Source organism: Mastigoproctus giganteus, chromosome 10 (assembly GCF_048544385.1).
Source record: "Mastigoproctus giganteus isolate SK-2022 chromosome 10, ASM4854438v1, whole genome shotgun sequence".
Classification (NCBI taxonomy): Eukaryota; Metazoa; Arthropoda; class Arachnida; order Uropygi; family Thelyphonidae; genus Mastigoproctus; species Mastigoproctus giganteus.
In genome coordinates, this window is record NC_143584.1 from 218,296,963 (window position 1) to 218,324,617 (window position 27,655).

Consider the following 27,655-nt stretch of genomic DNA (forward strand, 5'->3'; position numbering starts at 1 on the left):
AGCCATAATTATGAGAGTAACTTTGGTTTCAGAGGAGGTCCCTATGGACTGGAGATGTGCTAATGTGTCCGCAGTTCATAAAGGGGGATCAAAAGGTGACAAGAGTAATTACAGACCTATTAGCTAAACTTCTGTTCCAGGAAAAATAATGGAGTCACTTGTTAAAGAAGTAATTCAGGACCATCTAGACAGGAGATCAGTTATACTTCAGCCAGAGCATGGGTTTGTTAAGAGGAGATCTTATTTGACCAATTTTATTAGGTATTGTGATGAAGTGACAGGAGAACTGGATGCAAAAAAATAATTTTAATATCGTTTACTTGGATTTTAGAAAGCTTTTGGTACTGTTGCACATAAAAGACTGCCACACAAATTGGAACAGTGTGGCATTAAGGAAAATTTACTGCTATGGATAAAATAATGGTTGAATGGTAAAAGACAGAGAGTGGTTATCAATGGACACTGCTCTTTGTGGATTAATGTTATTAGTGGCATCCCTCCGGTTTTGGTGGTGGGCCCATTGTTGTTTTCTGTATTTATTAATGCTATTGATGAAGGTATATCAGGCTTAATAGCTTCAGACAGAGGTGAAAGTGAGTTTTGCACTGCTTCCACTAGAACAAGCAGCAGTCTGGAAAGCAAGGTACTGGAGATTTCAAGGACTACTGGGAGTCATCATGGAACAAGTAAATACATGGGCTGTATTAGGGTAACTAAGAGTAAGAACTGGTGCATTTATGCTTGTGTGTACACCAATGCTAGGAGCATAGCAAATAAATCTGATGAATGTGAAGTGCTGGTCAAGGCATGAAATGCAGACATTGTTGGGATATCAGAGACGCTGTGTCACTCAGATATACGGGATTCAGAACTTGAATATGGGGAGCAAAATGTGTACTGAAAGGACAGAGAGGATAGGACAGGAGGGATTATTCTCTTAGTTAAGAAGCACCTAAAATGTGAGGCAGTCTATCTAGTTGTCATGGGTGGCCAGTGCAATTTTGAGTCAGTTTGGTGTGACATAAGCACCGCGAAAATAAAAATCAGACTAGGAGTGTGTTATAGGCCAAATGACTGTGATGAGTGCAACAATTAACTTTACAGAGAAATAAGAGTGGGCCAGTAAATCAATGTCTTATAATGGGGGATTTTAGCTTTTCAGATATTCACTTGTGGGTTGGTCGCTCACACACTAGCAAGCTTTTGTGGATTTATTGGATGACTGCTTTCTACTGCAGCATGTTAGAAAGGTAACAAGAGGGTGAAATACTCTTGATCTGATTATCTGTAGTGAATATTCATACATTAAGAATCTGCAGGTAAAAGAACCACTAGATAGTAGTGATCACAGTGTATTTATGTGGGATTTACTTAAAGATGTAACTACTATCAAGGGTAAAGAGAAGGGTTTTTGCTTTCATAACTGTCTGAGATAATTATGTGACTACAGTTGTCTCAGACAGTTCTTCAATTCTATACAGTGGGACCAGCTGATGATGTTACCATCTGCAAATTCTAAATGGGAAGCATTCGAGGAATTAATCGTAGAAGCTACTGGGCTTTTCACAGCAATTAAGAAATACTGTTCACGTTTTAGTATAAACATATAAACTAATGAGACTGGTGGCAGAGAAGGAAAAATGCATGGAATGAGTATAAATTATGAGGCAACACAAAAGCCTGTGGTAGATATCAATTAGTCTGCAATCAAGTCACAAAGGAGATGAGGCAAGTGAAGGCGGATTACAAGAAATCTTTGGAAAAGGATATAAAGAAAAACATGAAATATTTTACATACGTAAACACTAGAAAGAAGGGGATGAATCAAATTGGTCCACTGATATCAGTGGTTTGACTGTTGCTGACAAACTGAATGAGTATTTTGCTTCTACATTCACACATGAAGAATTCTTTAGGAATTCTTCACGTGTGATTGGGAGAGTAAGGTGGATGGTTGATTTGTATAATGCCATGTTTCATCAAAATGTCTTCACAACAAATGTGGAATGGACAGGAGCATCTAATAACAACAGCTGTTGTTATTAGAGGCTCAACAGCAATAATAATATGGATGGAAAATCAGATTCAGAAGCGAGTGCCACTGAGTCTAATGATCATTCAAGCAAAAGCAACAAGTATTTATAAAGATATTAAGGATAAGTATGGCGAACCCCAACCCAACTTAGTGGCAGTGCTGATTCTGCAAAGAAATTTTGTGATGTGTTGGAAAAAATTATTGATGAAGCCAGCTATTCAATGCAGCAAATTTTTAACGTTGACGAGACTGCTCTGTATTGGAAAAAAAAAAAATGCCAATCGAACATACATTGCCAAAGAGGAAAAATACAATGCCTGGTTTAAAGGTGTCCAAAGATAGGGCCACGCTCTTGCTTGGGGCTAATGCAGCGGGAGATTACAGATTAAAACCACTAAATATTTTGGAAATGCTCATGTATTTAAGGGAATCAATAAAGCCACCATACCTGTGCATTTCCGATTAAACCAGAGAGCATGGATAACAATATCTTCTCTTTGAGGATTGATCTAAATGCTGCTTCATTCCCAAGGTTGAAAAATATAGTAAAGACAACGACTTTCAATTCAGGTGTGAGAGTCATATTTCTACTGCAAAACAATTTCAAAATAATTTCAAATTTAAAAGCATACTATTTACGCACTACATTTGCTCAGGCATTGTCTGCAGTAGAAAATGAGAAAAATTTTACGTTAAGAGACTTTTGGAAATCTTACAATATTTACCCCGCCATCTTGAACATTAATAAGGCTTGGGTGAAAATTACTAAAAGTTGTTTAAATGGCACATGGAAGAAAATATGCCCATGACACGTAAAAGGCTTTGAAGGATTTGAAAAAGACGAATCATATGAAGATAAGAAGAATCAGATAAGATTGTAACAATTGCAGAGCTACTTTAGTTGGAGGTTAATGCCAAAGACATGGAGGAGTTAATAGAGGAGGAAAAGAAGGAATTATCTAACAAAGAACTTATTGACTTTAGGGCAGCAATGGTTTCACCATTGCTGCCCTAAAGTCAATAAGAAAATGCTGACGAAGCTCAAGATGAACCAAATGAGGAGCCGAGATGCTTCATCACCAGAGAGATGGCAATGGCATTTTGCGAAATTGCATTGCCAATTGGCGAGGTTTGAGAAGATGGATCCTGACAGCGAACAATTCTTAAAAGTTAACAGAGGGGTGAATGATATGCTTGCTTGCTACAAAGAAATCTACGATGAAAAGAAAAAAGCCACCATCCAGTCATCCATTAATATGTTCTTTCGTAAGGCTGAGTGGCTGACCCAGTGGCGTACTTATTAGCTGAAGACGTCGATTCTGGCAACTATGCTCAAAGAGTAAAAGTTACTGACATTATCCCTTTATAATTTTGAAATTTTTTTAAATTGCACGCTTTTGTAATTTTTCCTGCGCATGAGATAAAAAATTGAATAAATACAATAGATAGTTCTATTCACATGTTCGTCAAACATTTCTTTTTTGATTCAATCAGTTCACCGAGCACAGTTGTGAGTGCTGCACAAGCATGGGGAAAAATCCGACTTATGTAGCATTTCATAGAACGCAACCCTTACATAAGTCAAGGAGTTCCTGTATTCAACATTACAAATTGTTGTGCCGACCGGGCTAGCCAGGTGGGTAAAGTGCCTGCCTGGCAACCCAAAGGTCGAGGGTTCGATTCCCGCCTCGGGCTTGGATCAAAGTACTGCAAAAACCTTGGGAGGTGCATTATGGCCACAGAAGCCGATGCGCCAACAACTACCAAAAAAACAAAAAAAAAAAAAAAAAAAATTATTGTAACATTTTAAAGTATCTTTTAGCTGTCATTTCCTTTAGTATGATAAGACTGGTGGTTCTGTTTCGTGTAATCCAAACTAACTTTAGATAACTCTAGCATCTTACAATTTGTTATTTTTGGTTGAAAATCATTTCTTTTAAGATCAGGTATATTTCAGTTTTCCTGTTTTTAACATTGCCTGTTGAGTTTTGCCACAGCACATTTTTAAAGTTGTTCAGTCTACTGATAATGATCTCATTTTTAGTATTGTTTCATTATTTACTAATATGATAATTTCAGTTGTTGCTTCATCTGTTGCAACATTTGTTCACTGCATAGTTGTTGATTTTATTTGCTTTTCCCACTAAAATGATTGTTATAACTTTTAAGAACAATTTTTTATTGTTTTATGGATCAAGTTTTCAGACCTAGTTTTCTTATCATACCACCACCACCACCTTTGGACCTGTATCAAAAAACTTCATATGTTGTTGCAGTTTTCATCCATCCACCTCACTGGCTGTCGTCCAATACATTAAACATAAAATTGCATAAATGCATATTGACAACTGAAATTATATTGAAATTTTGAAGAGTAGGAAGTTACTTTCTACTCAATCTGTGTATACTTAGATTACATTTTATCTTTTAAGCGCACAAAAGTTGATATTGTTGTACACGTTGGCACTAATAATATCAAGAGTAGGAGATTGGAAGACTTACTTAACAAGTATAGGGCAACATTGGGAAAAAGTCAGGAGTTGGATTGAATTTGAAAGTGTCTGCAATTCTGCCCAGACATGATAGAAGGAAGTACATGTTGAGAGCCTTGTCAATCAATTCAGCCCCGGAGAAAATGTGCAAGAATCATGGGGTAGAATTTTTCTAAGCATGGTCTGGTCTTGTTAACAGGAGAGACTGTTTTTACAAGGATGGGATTCACTTAAATAGAAGGGGTGTAGGAATATTTGCTAATGCTATCGAAGCAATGATAGGTGTGTCAGGTGAGTGTTAGTTTAGTGGGATACACAGATTAATAGATTAACTAGTTACAGGCAGAGATATAGGTGATTCTTGCACTGCTACTATTGCAAAATGCAGCAGCCTGGAAAGCAAAGTATCAAGGATTTCAGACACTGCTGTGGGTCAGCATGGAACCAGTGAATAAATGGGCTATGCAAGGACAGCTAAGAGTAAGAACATGTGTGTTCACTAATGTTAGGAGTATTGTAAATAAATTTGATGTATTTGAAGTACTGATTGTCATCAAATGCAGACAGTGTAGGGATAGCGAAGACATTGTGTCACTCAAAGATAAATAATTTTGAATTTGAATATGGGGAATACGATGTATACAGGAAGGAAAGACAGAGCAGAAGGAGTGGAGCTAAGAGCATAACCCCTCCAGGGTTATGCTCTTAGTGAAGAAGCATATTAAATCTAAAGCAGTGCATCCAGAAAACATGGGTGACCAGTGAAAGTTAGTCAGTCAAAATGTTGAGTCAGTATGGTGTTATATTAGCAGTGGGAAAACAAAATTGAGAGTAAGAGTGTGTTATTGGCCTAATGAGTATACCAAACAACTATACAGAGACATAGTGGGCTAGTAAATTAGAATGTTTTATACTGGAAGATTTTAACTTTCCAGATGTTGACTGGAATTTGTGCATCGGTCATTCACACACACTTGGTAGTGTGTGAATGACCAACCTTTTGTAGATTTCTTGGTTGACTCTTTTCTACATGTTACAGTGGCAATGAGAGGAAGCAATACTCTTGATTTGGTTATCAGCAGTGATTCCACATGCATTAAGAATCTGCAGGTAAAAGACCCACTGGGTGGCAGCGATCACAGTGTACTAATGAGGAATTTAATTAGTTTTTAAATTCTGTGCAGAGACCTACTGATGATATTACCCAAGAGCAAATTCTAAATGGGAAGCATTCAGGGACATAATCTAGGATGCTACTAAGCTTTTCATACCAACAAAGAAATACTGTTCAAGGCCGACACTTAAATGGATGTCAGATGGATTATTGCGACATGTGGCAGAGAAAAAAAGTGCATGGGATGCATATAAACTATCAGGTGATACAGAAGCCTATGGTAGATATAAATTAGTCTGTAATCTAGTCACAAAGGAGGTTAGGCAGATTATGAAAAGTCTCAAAATTTGTTAATGGCTGGTCTTGTCTAACCAGCCTGATAGGTTACTATGATGCAATGACTGAGGAACTGGATGCAAAAAATAATTTTCATATCATATATATATATATATATGTGTGTGTGTGTGTGTGTGTGTGTGTGTGAGTGTGTGTGTATATATATTTTTTTTTTTTTTTTTTTTTTTTATGAAAACCCCAAACACGAGAGGTATTAGAATCTATAGTACTTAGAACCGTGCTTGGGTTGGAGATTGAGAAGATGAAAGAAGATATTTGTTGACATCAGACTTGAACTTCTGTAGACTGTAATTTTCAGGAAATACGTATGAAGAAAGGCTGTTCCAGAAAACGACAATTGAATGAATAAACGAGGAAGATGAAAAGTCGGTTCTGTGAGTTTGAAGTTGGACAGTAAACGGATGTTGGCTGGTGGTGGCACATGTTCGGACTGTTTTGAAAGAGAGAGCGGAAATTATAGAAGCCAATTCAGAAGAACGGTGCCCATGGAAGTATCTGTAGAAAAGGCATGCAGCAGAAACAGTATGTCTATGAGACAGTGAATGGAGAGACTGTTAGAGAGGAGTCATTAATTAACCTAACTGCCCTCTTCTGAATGGTATGTAAAAGCCTGAGAGAGGTTTTAGGGGCACCACCCCAGATGTGGGAACAGTATTCCCTGGTAGGGAGGATTTGCGATTTGTACAAAGTGAACAGCTGTTTGGAAGAAAAGTAACACCGAGAACAAAAGAGAAAACAAAGTTTTTTAGATGCAGAGGAAGCAATATTTGTAATGTGCTTGTACCAAGAGAGAGATTAGAAGTCAGGGTAATCCCCAAAAGAGATATATCATTTTGCCTAGAAATCAGTGTGTCACCAAAGATAAGCATAGGAGCAGAAGAATCCTTTTTGCGAGATATAAGACAAGACTGAGTTTTAGAAGGATTGAAATCAACTAAGCTTTCTTTGCCCCACTGCAGAATTACCTGGAGATCAGCATTTAAGGAATTGGTAGTAGCAGATATTTGAGAATTTAAAGCTGATTGAGCAGGGCAAGGTTTCTCAAAATGGAAAGTGTAATGCAATGTACTATCATTGGCAAAACTATGGATAGGATTTCCAGTCAATGGAAGAAGGTCATTAATATACAAGAGGAAAAGAGTGGGAGAAAGAACTGAACCTTGGGGGACACCAGCATTAGTGGAGAAGTTAGACAGAGAGCCATCTATCATTACCCTCAGTGAGCGATCAGAGAGAAAACTGGATAACCAATTTCAAAAAACAGTTGGCAAACCATAAGATGGAAGCTTGTTTAGAAGACCTTTATGCCAAACACGATTGAAAGCCTTTGAGATGTCAAGGGCAACTGCTTGTTTCACCAAACTTTTCCATTGAATTTGTCCATAGATTTGTAACATAAGCCAGAATATCACCAGTGGATCGCCACTGACGGAATCCATACTGGCGATTGTTAATCAGACGGAAGATTTCTAGGTAGTTTAAGAGTTGGCGGTTAATTGATTTCTCCATTACTTTAGAAAGAGTAGGAGTAATTGCAATAGGACGATAATTGGATGGGAGGGTTTTGTCACCCTTTTTAGGAACTGGGTGGATATGAGTAAATTTCCAAGCAGAAGGGGAAAAACACCTTTGGAATAAGAAAGTGAAAAAAGCGGCAAAGAACAGGAGTAAGTTCAGGAGCACAGGTTTTGCGAATAAGTGGAGAAATACCATCAGAACCTGGAGCTTTTTTTGCATCAAGATTCGCCAAAATCCTTCTGATATCCTTTTGATGGAAGACCACAGGAGGCATTGAATGGAGCGTGTTGGGAATGGTGGGAGGTGTTTTACCAAGATCATTAATACATGAGTTGGAAGAAAAATGGGATGCTAGCAGGTCAGCTTTATCCTTGGGTGAATGAACAGCAGAACCATCTGGTTTTGACAGAGGTGGGAGTAGAGATGGGCAAAAGTTGCAGCCAATAGCTTTGGCAAGACACCAGAATGCCCAGCTACCATAAGGGCAAGAAGCAAGTTTTCTACTCTTAGTCTGTTCAAAATCTAGTTTGGACTGATTAATAACTGCTTTACAATTGTTGCAACCTTTGGTGTAGGCCCAAAATGAAACTGAAGAATTGGAAACAAGTCAATTACGATGTGCAACGTTCTTCTCTTGAACAGCCTTAGCACATTTATTGGAAAACCAAGGTTTAGATAATGGACGAGATTTTAAAGTGGAGTGTGGAATAAAGGATTCCATTCCTTCAAGAATAATTTCACTGACACGATCTGAGCAAGCGTTAACATCAGAAGTTTTGAAACAGTAATCTGACCAAGGAAAAGAAGAAAAGTAATGTTGCAGGTTATCCCATTTTGAATTCTTGTAATGCCAAACAATACGAGGTTGGGAATAGCCATGAGATAATGGCTCCATTGGAGAAGAGACAATCACCAAGTTGTGATCTGAGGTGCCTAAAGGACCACTCGCTTCGACTGTGTACTTAGAAGGGTTGTTGCCGACCTGGCTAGCCGGGTGGGTAAAGTGCCTGCCTGACAACCCAAAGGTCGCAGGTTCGATTCCCGCCTCGGGCTTGGATCAAAGTACTGCAAAAACCTTGGAGGTGCATTATGGCCACAGAAGCCTATGCGCCAACAACTATCAAAAAAAAAAAAAAAAAAAAAAAAAAAGAAGGGTTGTTTGTGAGAAAAAGATCAAGTATGTTGGCTGTATGGTTAGGATTGTCCGGTATCCTTGTAGGTAAATGAACAATCTGTGCAAGATCATTAGTAATTGCAAAAGCCTCAGCATCTCGACCAGCTGGGTCGGTGTAACTAGAAAACGGAAGCCAGCTGGAGTTGTGAACATTAAAATCACCAAGGAAAATTACTTCACTGTTAGGAAAGTTGGACTGAAGAAAGTCAAGTTGCAAAGAGACGAAGTCAAAGAGCTCCAAGTGATTAGTGGAGTTGGGAGAAGGGTAGAGACAACAGATGAATTTGATACAGTGAGGTAGAGAGAGAGATTTTAAGCCAGAGAAGATCGAAAAGAGTAGATTTCAAATTAACAAGTGTCTGACAGGGAATATTAGAATGGACATATGAACAAGTACCACCTTTGAGGCGAAAGGGGGGAGGCATGACAGTGCCCCCCCTAACTCCCTCCAGTCACTATCTGGCAGAGTAGAGGTATAACATTATACACTAGCTGATCTGGAAGCCTCCTAAAGAATTACCAGTAGGTTCGGTCCAGTGTTCTAACTAGTGGCTGGCCTGCGAACACCATTTTAGAGCTGTACCCTCGAAATATAAGGAAGATTGGATCTCTCTGTGATGTTCATCATTACCTCAAAAGTCATCAGTCATACTGCATGATAGAAGAGGTGGGGAAGAGTTGACTGGAACTTAGCTCTGGAGACTAAACACTGGTTCCACCACTTCAAGCCTTCAATAAGCAAAGAGGTGGTATTGCACCCGTTGATGAGAGTCATCTATCACCTAGTATTACCTGGTAACACTGAGGTGCAGCATTGCTCCATGTGGTGTGGGTGCCACACCTCCTCCCCTGCTTACGTTGGTTCACACCTGGGTGGTTTCCCACAGTGTGCTTGTTCATGGAGGTTATACCCAGGAATACTACAGTCCCACCATCGTGAAGGTGCAAGCAGAGGATTTGGCTGTCACAGACCATCTGGACTTCACCAAAATTGGGCCCATTTGACTTGAATGTCACCCAAATATCAGTTCCATCAGCGTTTTAAACTCCCAGGTAGCAAATAATATACTTGGATTTTAGAAAGGCTATTGATACTTTTGCACATAAAAGACTGCTTTATAAACTGGAGCAATATGTCATTAAGGGCAAGTTAACTGTTGTGGATAAAGGGATGGTTAAGTGGAAGAAGACAGAATCGTTATCAGTGGGCACTGCTCTTCATGAACTGATGTTATCAGTGGAGGTTCCTGGGGTTCATTGCTGGGTTCATTGTTGTTTACAATATTTATGAATGACATTAAAGAAGGTATATCAAGCTTAATGTCAAAATTTGCAGATGTTACATAGATTGTCAGGATTGTTAATGATACTAAAGACAGTATGCTATCGTAACAAGATCTAGAAAAGTTGGGTAGATGGGCCGAGAAGTGGCAACTGAAGTTTAATATTGACAAATGCGAGATACTGCATATGGGTATCAGTAAATTCAGAATAACTTTTCAACTGTGTGGAACTACACTCAGGGTAGTAGAAAATGAAAAAGACTTGGAGGAATTGTGCAGTCAGATATGAAATTCTCTGAGCATTGCAGCTCAGAGAATTTCATATTTCTGTATATCATTGACATATTTCTGTATATCATTGACAAAACCACAGCTCATGTGGTTTTGTCAATGATATACAGAAACTTTGCTAGTAGGTATAAGGAGGTGATTATCCCTTTGTACAAACCATGGTTAGATCATATCTAGAATATTGTATACAGGTCATTATTCTTCACTTTAGGAAGTGAGGTAGGATAGATTTGTTGAAGTTTGCCTTCAACTAGTGAGTGGTTTATTGTTGGATTAGCTTTCATCTGTTGTGGAAGTGGATGGTTTGAATAAATTCAAGGAAGAACTAGACAAATTCTTGGAGGATAAGGATGGTGCGTGTGTGCGTGTGAGATGTATAAGCTTGCTTTCTTGCATTGTCTGCCACTACTAGTACTATATCGTCAGAACAGAGTATAATGCTTGCTGCAATAACCAGATAACATCATAAGATATAGCATGTATTTCGTTTAAAATGAAGTTTAATAACGACATACTAAGTTCAGAAATTAGATACAGATAGGAAAGTACAGAGAATTGTTTATGTAAAAATAATGTCTGCTCATATCTTCACTTGAATTTGGCCTAAGTAAACTGCAGTATATGTCTACAAACCAGACCATAAATAAAGTATTCCATTTCAGATACTGTTATATTTGTAATTACAGTACATACACGAAATGTTTGTGCAAAACATATATTGTTTCATTATAGCTGTTGTTGCAATAGAATAACAGTATGTACAGAAAATAATTTTGTGTGGTACATGTCTATATTTATCAGTAATAAATTATAATTAATGCAGAGCATATCTGGATAAAAATTACTTAATTACACGAGACTGCAAAATTACAGGAATTTCAAACACCATTGAAATACTACCATAACTAACACCATTGTGTACTTCATCAAGATCACATATTTATATTTTCATAGTTGTTTCCTGATACTGTAAACTGCCAACATTATTGGAAAATGAAATTATCTGTGGTAATCTCTCTCTCTCTCTCTCTCTCTCATATTAATGTGTTAAATTTACAATAATGTTTTAAGTTGATAAGTTTTATGTAACTTGATCTGATTAAATATGATTTATTCAGTTGCATTTTGTATCGATACTCCTTTGCTTACTTTAGAGTGATTGGATAGAATTATTTATAGAGTGAATTTTGAATAATATTTATGTTTGGTTGCATACCTAATTCTTTTTCATAATTAGCAAGATGGTGGTGGAAGGAGGATCACGGGGAAGTTCCCGCTATACTCCATCTACTGGAATGACTTCTAAAGAACTTTGCGAATTTGATGATTTAGTGACCAGTCTTGTTTTAGATTCATATCTTGGTTTTCATACTCATAAAATGAATATAAAGTAAGTTTTTCTTTTTTTTAATCCATACTATTAATGTAATTTTTAGTTCTATTATATTTTTAACAGATAATGTAATAAGATGAATTGTAATGAATTTCAGTGAATTTTTATGACATATGAAAATATGCAGTAAATATCTTTCTTTATATTATTTAGTAGCTTTTCCAAGGTGTAATATGCAATTTTCCACCTAAAGACTTGGGAAGGAGCAGCAGTGCGTAGCACACGCTTCTTGATTAGACCGGGGTTCGAGCCCGTCACCACCAAATACGGATAATGCGGAAAGGTCAGGGAATGACCACCGCATATCCCGGAGCAATATAGCCTAAGCTGCTAATGCTCCTAAAAACCAAAACAACAACAACAACCTAAAGACGAATAAACTAAGGCAGTGGTGTCCACCTTATTGGAGATTCATATCCTCTTTAAACTTTTTTAATACTACTATGTATCTCCTTTCCCACCTTCAAAATGTAATTGTACCCTCATTCATCTCTGTTTATAAATTAGTATAATCTACAGTGGATGTTTTGTTACTGGTATTATATTACTTTGAAAATTTTCTCAAAAAAAAGTAGTAAAGTGCAGAATAAGTAACACTTGGATAAACAATGTTTTTCTTCCAGCACTAGATTAATATAGACCAATAGACACATTTGAGGCAAAAATAGTAGAAATCAGTGCTGATTTGGCAATATCATGCATAGCACCTAATACAGTTAGGGTGTGATTCTTCTAATGTATGGAATGCCAATGCTTACTGCATATCATGCATTGAGATCACTGTGAAAAGACTTAGAAATGCACCTGCTGTCCTTATGTTTAACTATTTGTGAACATACTTGATCCAGTATGGAGAATAGTGGTCCTGTTATGAAACTATCCAACAATACACAAAAAAAGTAGTATAAGATGGGTGTTGGTCATCCGTGGCATATTGCCTGTCTGGAAAAATGCACAAATTTTTCCAGCTCTTGCCATAAGAACATCCTAATGTGTAACTTAATTTCAACCCTTATAGTCTTGCACTGTTGAGGTAGTACATGTGGTGTCTGTTATTTTATGGGATTGATACCATATACAAGGTGTGGCAATAAAGTTCCCGGACTAGTGAAATAAAAGGAACACAATAGTTTTATTTTTATTCATAGTAATCAACACCTGATTGAATGTACTTATTACACAGTTCTAAAAGTTTCTGAAAAGAGTCAGCAAAGATGCGCAAAGAGATGATGTTCAGTTCAGCTGTTACATTTTTCTTTATTTCCTTAACATCCTGAAATCTCTTTCCTTTGAGAGTAATTTTCACCATTGGGTCAATGGTTAGTCTGTACAATGCCATATTTCTTCAGAAATCTCTTCATAATAAGTGCAGAATGAGTAGGGGTAATATAAGAACCAGCTTCTTTTCTCTTGAAATTGTGGCCTAACCCAGCAAATGTCTTCAGTAATCTTTGAAGCACCTGTATGTAGAATGTAGCATTCGATCTCTCCCCTCCAGTAATCTTTGAAGCACCTGTACGTAGAATGTAGCATTCGATTTCTCCCCTCCAGCTACAAATTCCTTCGAGTCATACCGTTTGTTGCTAAACATGATCAGCATCATCTTGATTCTGAACTTCCATAAACAAAACATTTTGGGCCTTGATGATTTTTGAAGTCCAATGTGTGCTCTGCTGCTTTATCTGTGGGTCATACTGAAACACCCAACACTCATCTCCAGTGACAATACAGTCAAAGAAATTAGGATTGTCTTGACAAGTCTGGATGAAGTCTTCGCTTGATGACACTTAATAGCTTCTGCTCATCTGTGAGGCTATATGGCTCAGACTTTTCACAGAGCTTTCTTTTCCCAAAATCTTCATGCAGAATTTGACAAATTGTTTCCTTATTCATATCCAATCATCAGCCATCATTCTGAGGATCAAACGATAATCTCTTTCTACAAATTTCTGAACTTCTGTAACTCTGTCCTCATTTTCGAGAAGTTGACAGACTCCCACTTCTTGGATCATCATGACCATCCTCGCATCCGTCTTTGAACTGCTTATATCATTCAAACACACTGGTACAACTTAACATTTCATCACCATAAACAGTTTTTAACATTTAATACATTTCTGTTGCAGATTGTCCCAGTTTAAAGCAAAATTTGATATTTGTTCGTTGCTCCATTGCAAAATTGTGACACAGAACATTAATGCTACTAATGAAACTGGTTGTTACTTGCAACCATCAGCCTACTGGACAATCTCTCTACCATCATTTGTTGGAGGAAGTTTGAACTACAACATACCACTTCTGTTTATTTTCTAACTCATTAAACATGACTGAACAGCACCACTCCAGGAACTCTATTGTTACCCGTCTCGTAAATCACCTGCTATGTATACAAAACATTGTGATGCAAGATTTTTTTATGCCACAGCACATTTTTAAAGTTGTCCAGTCTACTGGTAATGATTTTATTTTTAGTGTTGTTTCATTATTTACTGATATGATGAGAGGTTTTCAGATAATGTGCTGATTCAAACTAAAATTTCATTCAAATGAATCTGTTAAATGTGGGAAAAAATCCTCACTTTTGGTGAAAGTGGTTCTCTGTTACAGTACATTGAGATGAACGTCTTGAACATCAGTATTAGTATTTAATATTAAAGTGACAGAATGATGCATGGAAGCAAAGCCGATGCAGTATCTGCTTTAAAAAAATGCAATAATAATAAAATTAAATATACGTAAGATAAAATAAAACATTCCTCAAGTTTTATATTTTATCTGTTTCAAATATTTCTTTAATCCCTCTTTAAACCTAATAAGCTATCCACCTCTGGAAATCTAGGTAATAATAATACCATTCCAATAGCTTATTATTCTCTGACTAGGGGCAAATTTTCTTACATCTGTCCTTAATCTTTGTCCCCTTATATGTTGAAAGGAAAATATGCCTCCATCATTGTCTGATCAATTTTTTTATAGCCCTAAACACCTTAACCCCCAGATTTTTGTAGCTTACAGAACTGGAGACTCTTCTGGTCTGAATATCCCTTTGCATCAGACTGTTTTACAACACCTTACCTCAAGGTCCATTTCACCTTCAATGGTGCTGCATATTTTACTCTGCCTTTTCTAGCTGATAATTAAGGATAAGATTACTGTCACATAACACAAATACAAATACAGAACCTTGCATTTACTAGTATTAAAGCTTAAGTTCCATTTTTTTTTTTTAAGACAAATTGCATGATTCGTCTGTCTTGTTACAGCAGCATTCTCTGGTTCCCATCATTAATAGCCTCATCCAATTTAATACCATAAGCAAATTTTGACATGAAACTTAGGTGATATCATCATCAATTGAACAGCCAACTAATGTTGGCTGTTCAATTGTGTTGTACTAGTTAAATGCCCTGGTTCTTGTACAATCACCAAAGTTAAGCAACATTAGTCCCAGTCAGTAATTAGGAGGGTGACCACTGGAGAGTATCAGGTGTAGTTGACTTTTTTTTTTTATCTATTGGAATGAGCAGCAGCCCAGAAAGCAATTTGCTGGGGATTTCAGGAACTGCTGGGAGTCATGAAACAAGTAAATACATGGGCTGTATTTACTGAATTATTACTGCTGTCTTGTCTAGGTGATCCTGCAATGCTTCTTTAACTATTGACTCCATTATTTTCGCTGGAACAGAAGTCAAACTAACAGGTCTGTAATTACTTGTGTCACCCTTCAATTCCCATTTGTGAATTGGAGATACATTTGCACATCTTCAGTCTGTGGGGACTTACCCTGAGTCCAAGGATGCTCTCATAATTATGGCTAAGGGTTTGCTTACTTCCTCTGCCACCTTCTTTAATATAACTGGATAGATCCTCTCTACCCCAGGTGCCTTTCTTATGTTTAATTTCAACAATTTCTGCTCCACTTTGCTCTCAGTTATTACAAAATCATTTAACTCCCTGTTAGTTTGATAAACATCTGGCCCTCTCCTCCTTGAATAACTCCTCACCTGTGAATGTTGATACAAAATACTCATTTAGTTTGGCAGCTATCTGAGAATGATCATCTACAGTCAAATAATTGATATCAAGTAGACTAATCTGATTCATCCCCCTTCCTTTTAGAGTTTATATAAGTAAAGAAGTCTTTGCTGTTTTCTTTGCATCCTTTGCCAAAGATTTCTCATCTGCCTTTGCTTGCCTAACCTCCTTTATGACTTCATTACAGACTAGCTTGTATGTACACCATAGGCTTCTGTGTTGCCTGGCAATTTATGTGCATCCCATGCATTTCTTCTGTGCCATGAGTCTCATTAGTTCATCTGACATCCATTTGGTCCTAAACCTAGAACAGTATTTCTTAGTTGGAACAAAAAGCCTAGTACCTTCCAAAATTACTTCTGTGAATTCTTCCCATTTAGAATTTGCTGTTGGTCCCAGAACAGAACTTAAAAAATCTGAGACCACTGTAGTCACCTTTATGAAAAGAAAAACCCTTCCCTTTACCCTGATGGTAGTTACATCTTTAAGTAAATCCCACATCAGTACAGATGATCCCCGCTTAACGCTGATCATTCGTTCCGGAAAAACAGAGCGCTAAGTGAATCCGCACTAAGCGAGCGCCGCTTTCCCATAAGGTAACATATATTTGTGAGCTGCGGTCAGTGCCATAGGATATTTCCTAATCAACAATAAACGGTAATGAAAAGATGCACAAATGTCGGCCAAAATATTTAATATTCAAATATTTGCACATATAAAATATTTTGCTTTACATACGTATAATTATGTGGTAACTACTTGCGTATCAAAAGTAAACTTAAAATTCCAATTAAAATAATGAAAATAATTGATTTAATTTAATGGATGAATTTAATCATGAAAAATGTGTGGATTTTGAGTTGAACTTTGGCCCTCTTCCAAATAAACTAAAAGGGGTATTAATTTTAAATGGCCCGCAGCGTTACCACCCAACAATAAAGTCAACTGATCCTTCGCCGTTTTGAAATTTGGCATATTTTTTGTTCTTTCAATATGAAACTTCTTTTAGGCATTCGTTTCCACAAAAGTCCCGCATCATCTATGTTAAAAACTTGTTGAGAAGCATAACACATAATACCCCTTTTCAATAATTTTAACAAGTTCTTTTTTGAAAGTTTCGGCTCCTTGATCTGCACTAGCGGCTTCTCCCTGGATTTTAAATATATTCTACCAGCCCTTACCAGTTTTAAATGGTTCCACATTTTTTTTTTTTTTTAGGTGAGTTTTCTTCAGATCATCATATTAGCTAATCTCTTTCTCTCTCTCTCTCTCTCTCTTTTTTTTTTTTTTTTTTTTTAAATATTTAACTTAACTGACTTCTGCATTGGAATATTATCTTCAATAAAATTAGTCTTTCCATTCCAATCCTAATAGCCGGCCTAGTCCTAGTTGCTTGCAGTGGAACAGCTATCTTTGCCGCTGATAAAATTAATTTTTTATAATTGTTCTTACAGTTAAACTTGCAAGTCCTAAATTATGGCACACATCCGCTTGTCGTTGACCGGAATCGATTCACTTCAAAAAGTCTAATTTAATTTTCAAATTCAGTCTTTTTCTTACATTTATAGTCTTCGTACTGCGCCCAGATATTGTTGCTTTTTCATTCCTGTCAGTCATTATTAGCTCTTCGAAAATATAACCGCGTTGGTTGAATTAATTATGATACAATGTTCAAGTAAACTTTCCGTTATGCACAATGTCTAATACTGTACTGAGTGATGACTAGACTTCGGATAAATGCATATAACCCAAATATTACAAGCAATATATTTGATCATTTTTTAAAATGTTGATCTCGGAACTACGTAACAAGTCACTGTACTGCAATTAAATTAGCGTGCGAGAAAATTTCACTGAGCGTGGGAAAATTCCTCAAGTCGGCGTGGGAAACGTTTTAATGCTGTTTTGCTATTCATTTTCAAGCTATCGACTCCATCAAATGAAACGATTTCGTTAAGTATGTCAAAAATGTAATCTGTAAAAGAGCGTTATAGACAGCGTTATAGTCAGATAGGTTATAATATAAGAATAGCGTTATAGCGAATTAGCGTAAAGCAAACCGCGTTATAATGGGGGCCTTCTGTACACTGTGATCACTGCCACCTAGTGGTTCCTTTATCTGTAAATTCTTAATGCATGAATAATCACTGCTGATAATCAGATCAAGAGTGTTACTCCCTCTTGTTGCCTCTCTAACATGCTGCTGTAGAAAACTCATCCAGTAAATCCCCAAAAGCTGTGCTAGTGTGCGATTGACCAGCCCACAAGTTCCAGTCTATATCTGGGAAGTTAAAATCTCCCATTATAAGACACTCTGATTTACTGGCCCACTCTATTTCTCTGTATAATTGTTCACTGTACTCATTAGAGTCATTAGGCTTATAACAAACTCCTACCCTCATTTTTGTTTGAGGGTAGGAGTTTGTTAAGAGGAAAGCTTGTCTGACCAATTTGATTGGATACTATGTCGTGGTCACAAAGGAACTGGATGCAAAAAACAATTTTGATATAATATACTTGGATTTCAGGAAAGCTTTTGATACTGCTATTGCACAGGGAAAACTACTGTAGAAATTGGAGCAGTATGGCATTAAGGGCAAGTAGCTACAATGGATAAAATAATGGTTTAGTTGGAGAAGAGAGGGAGTGGTAATCAATGGATACTGCTCTACGTGGACTAATGTTTTTAGTGGTGTCCCTCAGGGTTAGGTGTTGGGGCCTTTTTTTTTTTTTTTTTTTTTTTTGGATATTTATCAATGATATTGGTGAAGGTATATCAAGCTTAATGTCAAAGTTTGCAGATGATACAAAGGTTGGCAGGGTTGTTAATAACTGTAATGACAGTATGCTGCTGCAACAGGATCTGGAAAAGTTGAGGAGATGGGCTGAGTAGTGGCAACTGAAGTTTTAACATTGAAATTGACAAATGCAAATTACTCCATATGCGTAGCAGTAACCCCAGAAAAATGTACCAACTGGGTGGTGTTACACACAGGGTAGTGGAGAATGATAGGGACCTGGGGGTTTTCTGAGCAGTGCAGACAGGCTGCCAGAGTAGGGCAGCTGTCATGAGGTCTTGTTAATGATATACAGGAATTTTGCGAGCAGGGATAAGGAGGTGATTATCCCCTTGCATTAGGCAATGGTCGGGCCACACCTTGAGTACTGCTTACAGGTCTGTAAGCCTCATTTTAGGAAGGATGTAGAGTTGCTAGAACAAGTACAGAGAAAAGTAACAAGACTGGTGAGGGAAACAAAGGGGTGTTTTTACAAAGAAAGCCTTAATTTCTACAAATTGCGGAATCTGGAGACTAGGCACTTGCGAGGTGATTTGATTGTGGTGTATAAGGTTTTGAATGGATTGAGCAGGCTCAAGGCTAATGGGATACTTCCTCTTGCTCAGATTATAAACCTGAGGGGGCATAGATTCAAAATGAGGAAAGACAATTTTCCTGTATGGAAATTTGCATTTAGCCAGTGAGTAGTTGATTGCTGGAACAAACTTCTATCTGTTGTTATGGAAGTTGATAGCTTAAATAAATTCAAGGCAGAACTGGACAAACATTTAGAATGAATGGATCAGTGAAATGAGAAGTGTTTTTATTGGCTAATGCTGTATAAGCTTGCTCTCTTGCATCATATGCCTCTACTAATGCTAATATCTTTAATGAAAATTAAAAACAACAAAGGCCTTTGCATAAAACAATGAAGAAGCCCTCCACTGGTGTCCACTCAGAGCACTGTCCATTTAGAACCACTTTTCCTGCTAGCAACTGGAAGGCCAATTGTTGTATATCAACAAATTGAAATTCTATCACTCTGAAAAAACCATAGAATTAGTATTAGTAGAGGCATACGATGCAAGAAAGCAAGCTTATGCAGCATCATCAAAAAAAAAGGAAAAACCCTCAGATTGCACTGCTCCGTTCATTCCAAATACCAGTCCAGCTCAGCCTTAAATTTATTTAGGTTATCAGCTTCCACAACAAAAGATGAAAGTCTGTTCCACCAATCAACTACCCGCTGGCTAAAGGCAAACTTCCACAGATCTATTCTACAACTGTCTTTCCTCAATTTGAATTTATGCCCTCTTTAGCCCTATTTATGCCCTAAATTATGCCCTATTTAGGTTATCAGCTTCCACAACAAAAGATGAAAGTCTGTTCCACCAATCAACTACCCGCTGGCTAAAGGCAAACTTCCACAGATCTATTCTACAACTGTCTTTCCTCAATTTGAATTTATGCCCTCTCAGGTGATTATTCTGAGCAAGAGGAAGAATCCCGTCAGCATTGAGCATGCTCAAACCATTCAAGGCTTTATACACCTCAATCAGATCACCTCGCAGGTGACTAGTCTCCAGACACTGTAATCTGCAGTGTCTGGAGACTAGGCACAATGTTTAGCCTTAGCATTAGTGAAGGCACATTATGTAAGAAAGCAAGCTTATATAGCATCAGCCAAAAAAAAAAAAAACCTCATTTCACCCATCCACTCGCTCCAAATGTTTGTCTAGTTTTGAATCTATTTAACAATTTGAATTTATGCCCTCTCGGGTGTTAATTCTGAGCAAGAAGAAGAATCCCATCAGTATTGAGCATGCGCAAACCATACAAGGCTTTATACACCTCAATCAGATCACCTCGCAGGTGCCTAGTCTCCAGACACTGTAATTTGCAAAACTTAAGCTTTTCTCATAAGAGCAACCCTTTGTTCCATTCACTAATCTTTTTTTCCCTTCTCAGTACTCATTCCAGCAGCTCCAAATCATTCTTAAATGGCACACTATGGCCATACACGCCCATGCACCTAAAAAAATTCTCAAACAATCATTCTTAAAATGAGGCCTCCAGACCTGTCTACAGTACTCAAGGTGTGGCTCGACCATTGCCTCATACAAGGGGATAATCGCCTCCTTAACCCTGCTAGAAAAATTCCTGTTTATAATTTTCAAGACACCATGAGCTACTCTTGCAGACTGTCTGCACTGCTCAGAAAACTTCATAATCTGCCTGCACAATTATCCCCAGGTCTTTTTCATTCTCTACCAGTCAGTGTAGTACCACCCAATCGATATTTTACTCTGGGGTTACTGCTTCCCATATGCAGTACTTGACATTTGTCAATGTTAAACTGCAATTGCAACCTGTCAGCCCATCTGCTCAACTTTTCTAGATCCTGTTGCAGCAGCATACTGTCATTAGTGTCATTAACAACCCTGCTGACCTTTGTATCGTCTGCAAACTTGGACATTAAGCCTGATATACCATCATCAATATCATTAATAAATACAGAAAACAACAATGGACCCAACACTGAACCCTGGGGGACTCCTCTAATAACATAAGTTGATGAAAAGCAGTGTCCATTGATTACCACTCTGTCTTCTCCCACTCAACCATCCCTTTATCCATAGCAGCAATTTGTGTTCAGTGCCACATTGCTCCAATTTGTGCAGCAGTCTTCCATGTGCAACAGTATCAAAAGCCTTTCTAAGAACCAAATATATATGATATCAAAATTATTCCCTGCATCCAGTTTCTTTGTGACCACATCATACTACCCAATCATATTGGTCAGACAAGACTTCCCCTTAACAAAACCACTGTCTGAACTGTAACTGAAGTCTTGTCTTTTTGATCCTGCAATGTTTCTTTAACCAGTGCCTCCATTAATTTCGCTGGAACAGAAGTTAAACTAACAGGTCTGTAATTATTTGTTTTGCCCTTTGATCCTCCTTTGTGAATTGGGATCATATTTGCACAAATTGGATCAGTGTGGCATTGGAGGCAAATTGCTGCTATGGATAAGGGGATGGTTGAGTGGCAGAAGACAGAGAGTGGTAATCAATGGACACTGCTCAACGTGGACTAATGTTATTAGTGGAGTTCCTCAAGGTTCAGTGTTGGGTCCGTTGTTGTTTTCGGTGTTTATGAATGATATTGATGATGGGATATCAAGTTTAATGTCCAAGTTTGCAGATGATACAAAGGTTGGCAGGGTCGTTAAGGACAATACTGACGCTATGCTGCTGCAACAGGATCTGGACAGGTTGAACAGATGGGCTGAGAGGTGGCAAATGAGGTTTAAAATCGACAAATGTAAAGTGCTGCATATGGGAAACAGTAACCCCAGAGCAACGTATCAACTCTGCGGTACTACACTGACAGTGGTGGAGAATGAAAAGGACCTGGGGGTAATTGTGCAGGCAGATATGAAGTTCTCTGAGCAGTGCAGACGAGCTGCAAGAGTAGCTCATGGTGTCTTGTCAATGATATACAGGAATTTTTCTAGCAGGGATAAGGAGGTGATTATTCCCTTGTATAAGGCAATGGTAAGGCCACATCTTGAGTACTATATACAGGTCTGGAGGCCTCATTTCAAGAAGGATGTAGAGCTGCTGGAACGGATACAGAGAAGGGCAACAAGATTAGTAAATGGAACAAAGGGTTGCTCTTACGAAGAAAGGCTTAAGTTTTGCAAATTACAGAGTCTGGAGACTAGGCACCGGCGAGGTGATCTGATAGAGGTGTATAAGGCTTTGAATGGTTTGAGCATGCTCAATGCCAATGGGATTCTTCATCTTTCTCAGAATAATCACCTCAGAGGGCATAAATTCAAATTGAGGAAGGACGGATGTCGGATAGATGTGCGGAAATTTGCCTTTGGCCAGCGAGTGGTTTGTTGGTGGAACCGACTTCCATCACTGGTTGTTGAAGTTGATAGCCTAAACAAATTTAAAGCTCAACTGGACAGGTATTTCGAACGAACGGAGGGGTGAAATGGGAGTGGGTTTTTTTTTTTTTTTTGTTTTTTTTGGCTGATGCTGAATAAGCTTGCTTTCTTGCATCATATGCCTCTGCTAATGCTAATGCTAATATCCAGTACATGGGTAACTCCCCTCTGAGTCCAAGGAAGCTCTTATAATTATGGCTAAGAGTTTGCTTTCCTCCTTTGCTGACTCGTTTAATATAACTGGATAGATTCCATCCACCCCAGGTGTCTTTCTTATGTTTATCTTCAACAATTCCTCCTCCACTCTCCTCTTAGTTATTACAAAATCATCTAGCTCACTGTCAGAGTTTAATTCACCTCTGGCATTCCCCTCCCTGAATAACTCCTCATGTGTGAATGTAGATGCAAAATATTCATTTAGTTTGTTAGCTACCTGAGCAGGATCATCAACAGTTGAACCATCGATATTAAGTGGACCAATCTGATACATCCCTTTCCTTCTAGAGTTTACATAGGTAAAGAATTCTTTGCATCCTTTGCCAAAGATTTCTCGTAATATGCCTTTGCTTGCCTAATCTCCTTTGTGACTTGGTTACAGACCAGCTTATATCTATCATAGACTTCTTTGTTACCTGTTAATTTATATGTATCCCATACATTTTCCTTCTCTGCCAAATATCTCATTAGTTCATCTGACATCTATTTAGGCCTAAACCTTGAACAGTATTTCTTATTTCATATGTAAAGCCTGATAGCTTCCAAGATCAGTCCTTTGAATGCTTCCCATTTTGAATTTGCTGCAGTTGGTCCCACCATATAGAATTTAAATACTATCTCAGACCACCATAGTCGCCTTTACGAAAGCAAAAACCCTTCCCTTTACCCCTGATGGCAGTTACTTCTTTGAGTAAATCCCACTTCAGCACACTGTAATCACTACCACCTAGTGGTTCCTTTATCCGCAGATTCTTAATGCATGAAGAATCACTACTGATAATCAGATCAACAATCATCCAATAAATCCACAAAAGCCTTGCTTGTGTGTGTGTGTGTGTGTGTGTGTGTGTGTGTGTGTGTGTGTGTGTGTGTGTGTGTGTGTGTGTGTGTGTGCAACCCACAAATTCCAGTCAATATCCGGGAAATTAAAATCCCCCATTATAAGACTCTCTGATTTACCGGCCCACTATTTCCCTGTATAGTTTTTTATTATATTCATCAGACTCATTAGGCCTATAACACACTCCTACTCTCAACTTTGATCTCCCAGTGCTTATGTCACACCAAACTGACTCGACACTGCACTGTCCAGCAGTGTCGACTGGCTGCACTTCCTTGGATTTTATGTGTTTCTTAACTAATAGCATAACCCTTCCTCCCTTCCTGTACGCATTGTACTCCCCAAATTCCAGTTCTGCATTCCTTATACCTGTGTGACACCACGTCTCTGATATCCCAACAATATCAGCCTTTAATGTTTTGATCAACACCTCAAATTCATCAAATTTATTTACCAAGCTCCTAGCATTGGTGTATATGCAAGTATATATGCACCTGTTCGTATTCTTAGCTACCCTAACACAACCCATGTGTTTACTTGTACAGCAATGACTCCCAGCAGTCTCTGAAATACCCTCCATCTTGTTTTTCAGGCTGCTGCTCATTCCAATAGAAGCAGTGCAAGAATCCCTGCTTAATCTATTAGTCCGCATATCCCCCAAGCCAGCAGTTTTCCGACCCACCTAACACTGCCTCGATAGCATCAGCAAATATTTTTGCACCCTTTCTATTTCAATGTATCCCATCCCTGTAGAAGCAATCTCTCCTGTTAACAAGCACAGACCAGGCAGAATCATGCCTATTGTCTCACAGTACCCTTGCTCCTATCAGGATTCAAAGAATACTGTTTAAAATCTTCAGCAACATACATTAATAAGGTAAAAAAGAATAACTCGGGATATATAAAAATGGTTACAAAACCATTAGCGATAAATATATTAAAATCATTAATATATAAAGCATAACATTTGCCACTCAAAATAAATCTCATGAAGACCTTGTTGCAGGCACAATATAGCCAAAGCAGCTTTCGCGCCACAAAACTACAAATAACAACGACAACAACAATCTTGTTGTAGAGGAGCACGATGCCAAATCCATAATAATATTAATGATTAATCTCAAGAAGCCAGTTATCTTTTACTTATTTCCATTCCATTTTTTAATCATATATGTTTGAAGTTGACAAGTCACCCCTTTTTGTCATGTAATATCTGAAGTTTGATAAGCTGCACTATATGTCACTTTTTTTTTGCCTTATACTAGCAAATGTATAATGTATGTTTTATAGACATTATGGCTTTTTATAGATTTCTAATGCAAAAAGTAAAGTCCTTTGTTTCTTTTTGTATATTTTACAGTTGTGTTCCCATTTTTTTTTTTTTTTTTTTTTTTCATTTTCTAGTATATTTTGCATAATACATAAAGTCTTTGTTGTTCATTGCAGTTGCATTCGTAGAACTACGATGAACAATGGGTCGATCAACCTGCATATGTATTGACTTGCATATGAAATGTATTTACATGGAAGTTATGTTCCAAATGCAAAAAAAAAAAAAAAAAAACCTCATCCATATTTATCCATCCATATTTTATTAATTTATGTAATATTTAATTAAATTGCATGCTGTAATTACAGTAACAAATAATTTTGCTGTTGCAAATACGGTTTGGAAGAAACACTCCTCTCACCTCTTGGGAAGCATACAACTCAACAGGCAGGTGTTGCATACTACTGCAGCCACAAGCACTGTACTAGTGTCTACAGCAGTGTGCTGTGGACATCAGATGGTATGTTTTAAAGAGGGAAAGGGGAGGTGGGGTTTCGGTAAATCTGGTGAGTCAGTTAAGAGGGCTTCTACTCTATTAATCAAAGTTTTTGAAACCACTGCTGAATGCTTCAAGAATTTTGGTCTTAAAATTAATGCTCAGAAATATGCCCATATCTCTTTTATTAATAAAAACTTTTCTTTAAAATGAACCTATCTTTTCTAGATTGCATAGTTGCTAATTTGAATCTAAACTTGACACCAGCGACAACTAGAGAGTAAGAACAACATAGTCATAAACATAATTATTACTAGTTAGCAGATTGCAGCCTTGTTAGTAGGAGGTATACATTTCTGTTTTCCTTTGAAAAATATTTTTTTTTATATTTGTTATTTTTAAGAATGAGGCTGAGGGAAGAATAATGGTGCATAGAACTCAATTTCTCCGCTCCATTTACTCCTATAAACATATTTGAAGAACACATTTCATTAACTGACAATACACTGTCATTTATTTTTATGCACATTTAGTAAACTAATGCATTTATACTATTAAAGTTCAAACTTTTTCTGGAAAAGACTACTCAGAAAAATAATTTGTGTACTGAACTTTGCATATTTAATATATTTTATCACTTCTTATTGCCATTCTGACATAGCATAGATCTTTACTTGATTTAATGTTAATAACTTATCTGAGATGATTTACCTCAAGCCTTTCCATCCATTGTCTGAACTGATACATTATAATATTTTGTAATATAATGTAATTCATTGTCCGAACTGATACATTATAATATTTTTTAATATAATGTAATTCATTGTCTTAGTTACACCATTAAATGTGAAGAGGACTTTATCTTCTCTAAACAGAAAATAAAAATGGTTCTCTTCCTTGTTGACAAAATTCTTGCTTATTGGAAAAATGCCTTTGTGCATCCAGGAATAAACATATAAAATAAATCTTGCTACAGCTGATGAAACCAAAGAAATGAGGGCTTTACTAAAACTTACAAATAACATAAATAATGCATGCAATTTAAACCCAATAGATTAAAAGCATAAAAGTGATAAGAACAAAATGTAGAGATTAAGTTAAAAGCAATAAAGAGAGCATATAGTGTAGAGTAGGGTACATAGTGTAAAGTAGTGTATGTCAAGATTCATATTGCTTTTAATTTTAATCTATTGAATTTTAGGAGTATATATTTTTATTTTATTCATATAGTTTAATAAAGCCCCCGTTTCTCCAGTTTCACCAGTTTATAGAAAGATTTGTTCTATAATAAAACCCTTTCTTGTTTTGTACGTTGTACAAATTGCTGTATAGCCATTCAGTTGTATATTTTTATCTTAGTTTGACTAAAGAAGAACAATTTTCTGACAGATTTAAACCACTGGATGTTAACACTGGTGCACTAAAGAAGGTTATTGAAGACTTTAGGAAGACTCAAAATTATGAAAAAAGTTATCAGCAGCTTTCATCAGGAGAATGGGCCAAATCATATTTTCCATCCAAAAATAAGCATAATCAGAACTTACTTAAGTCTCATGTGAGTTTTCTTTTAAATATCTTTCATAGATAATTAGTAAAAGAAAGTTATTAAAAGACTTTAATATTCAGAGAATGTTATAAATTCATCTTCAGAAAATGCTTGTATCAGTCATATTTCTGAAGCATTGCATTTTTTTTTTTGTATGTTTGTTTGTTTTCTGGGATAAAAAAAATAATTGATGAAATAAATTTTTTTACTAGTGGTCATTCCATTTAACTTTTTTTTTTATAACCAAAAGTGAATCATCCAAAAGGTATATTATGATTGCACAGCATTTTACTGAATCATTCATTTTTGTCTAATAAAAATGTAAACAATTGGCTGTTTTTGGAAATCTGTGAAGTGTGTTCACATTTGAATAATACATCCTCCATAGTATCTAATACGAGTTGCAGATGGAAGCGTTCCAGTAGTTGAAATATCCCATAATGAGCTGAAAATTATAATCCAAAATGTGAGACAAAATTAAAAAAAAAGTAAAGAAAAAACATTACATACAGCAATCTAGTCTACTAGTTAAAATATACTAGACTGCTAATTTTTATTTTGTGCACTGTCACATATTGCATAACATTAGCCAACAGCTTAGTGTTAGCTTGCTAGTAAAATGAATTTGCTAAAGACTCTTGGCGACTTTGAGAATATCAAAGCTGTGAAACTTATTTTAAATCTTACTGGCAGTGGTGACAAGTTTAATCCATGGAACATTCTACACTGGCACATCCTTTGATCTCTGCTGCAGAGTATACCTGTCCTCTGTTTGGTGTTATCAAGGATTCAGAATTCCAGAGTTTTTTATAATGAAGCTTGACATACTGACAGATTGATAATAATTTATGGAGACATC

The 27,655-nt window shown here is 37.0% G+C and overlaps 1 protein-coding gene across 1 annotated transcript in view; it reads left to right on the top strand.

Moving 5' to 3' along the window:
• Positions 1 to 27,655, top strand: part of Hmt4-20 (Histone methyltransferase 4-20) — a 126,564-nt gene that overhangs the window by 10,103 nt on the left and 88,806 nt on the right. Inside the window, exons 3-4 of the mRNA XM_090383283.1 lie at positions 11,502 to 11,654; positions 26,640 to 26,805. Of these exons, the coding sequence (XP_090239409.1) occupies positions 11,506 to 11,654; positions 26,640 to 26,805 (315 nt within the window). The 5' untranslated portion in view covers positions 11,502 to 11,505. The remainder of the gene's footprint in view (positions 1 to 11,501; positions 11,655 to 26,639; positions 26,806 to 27,655) is intronic.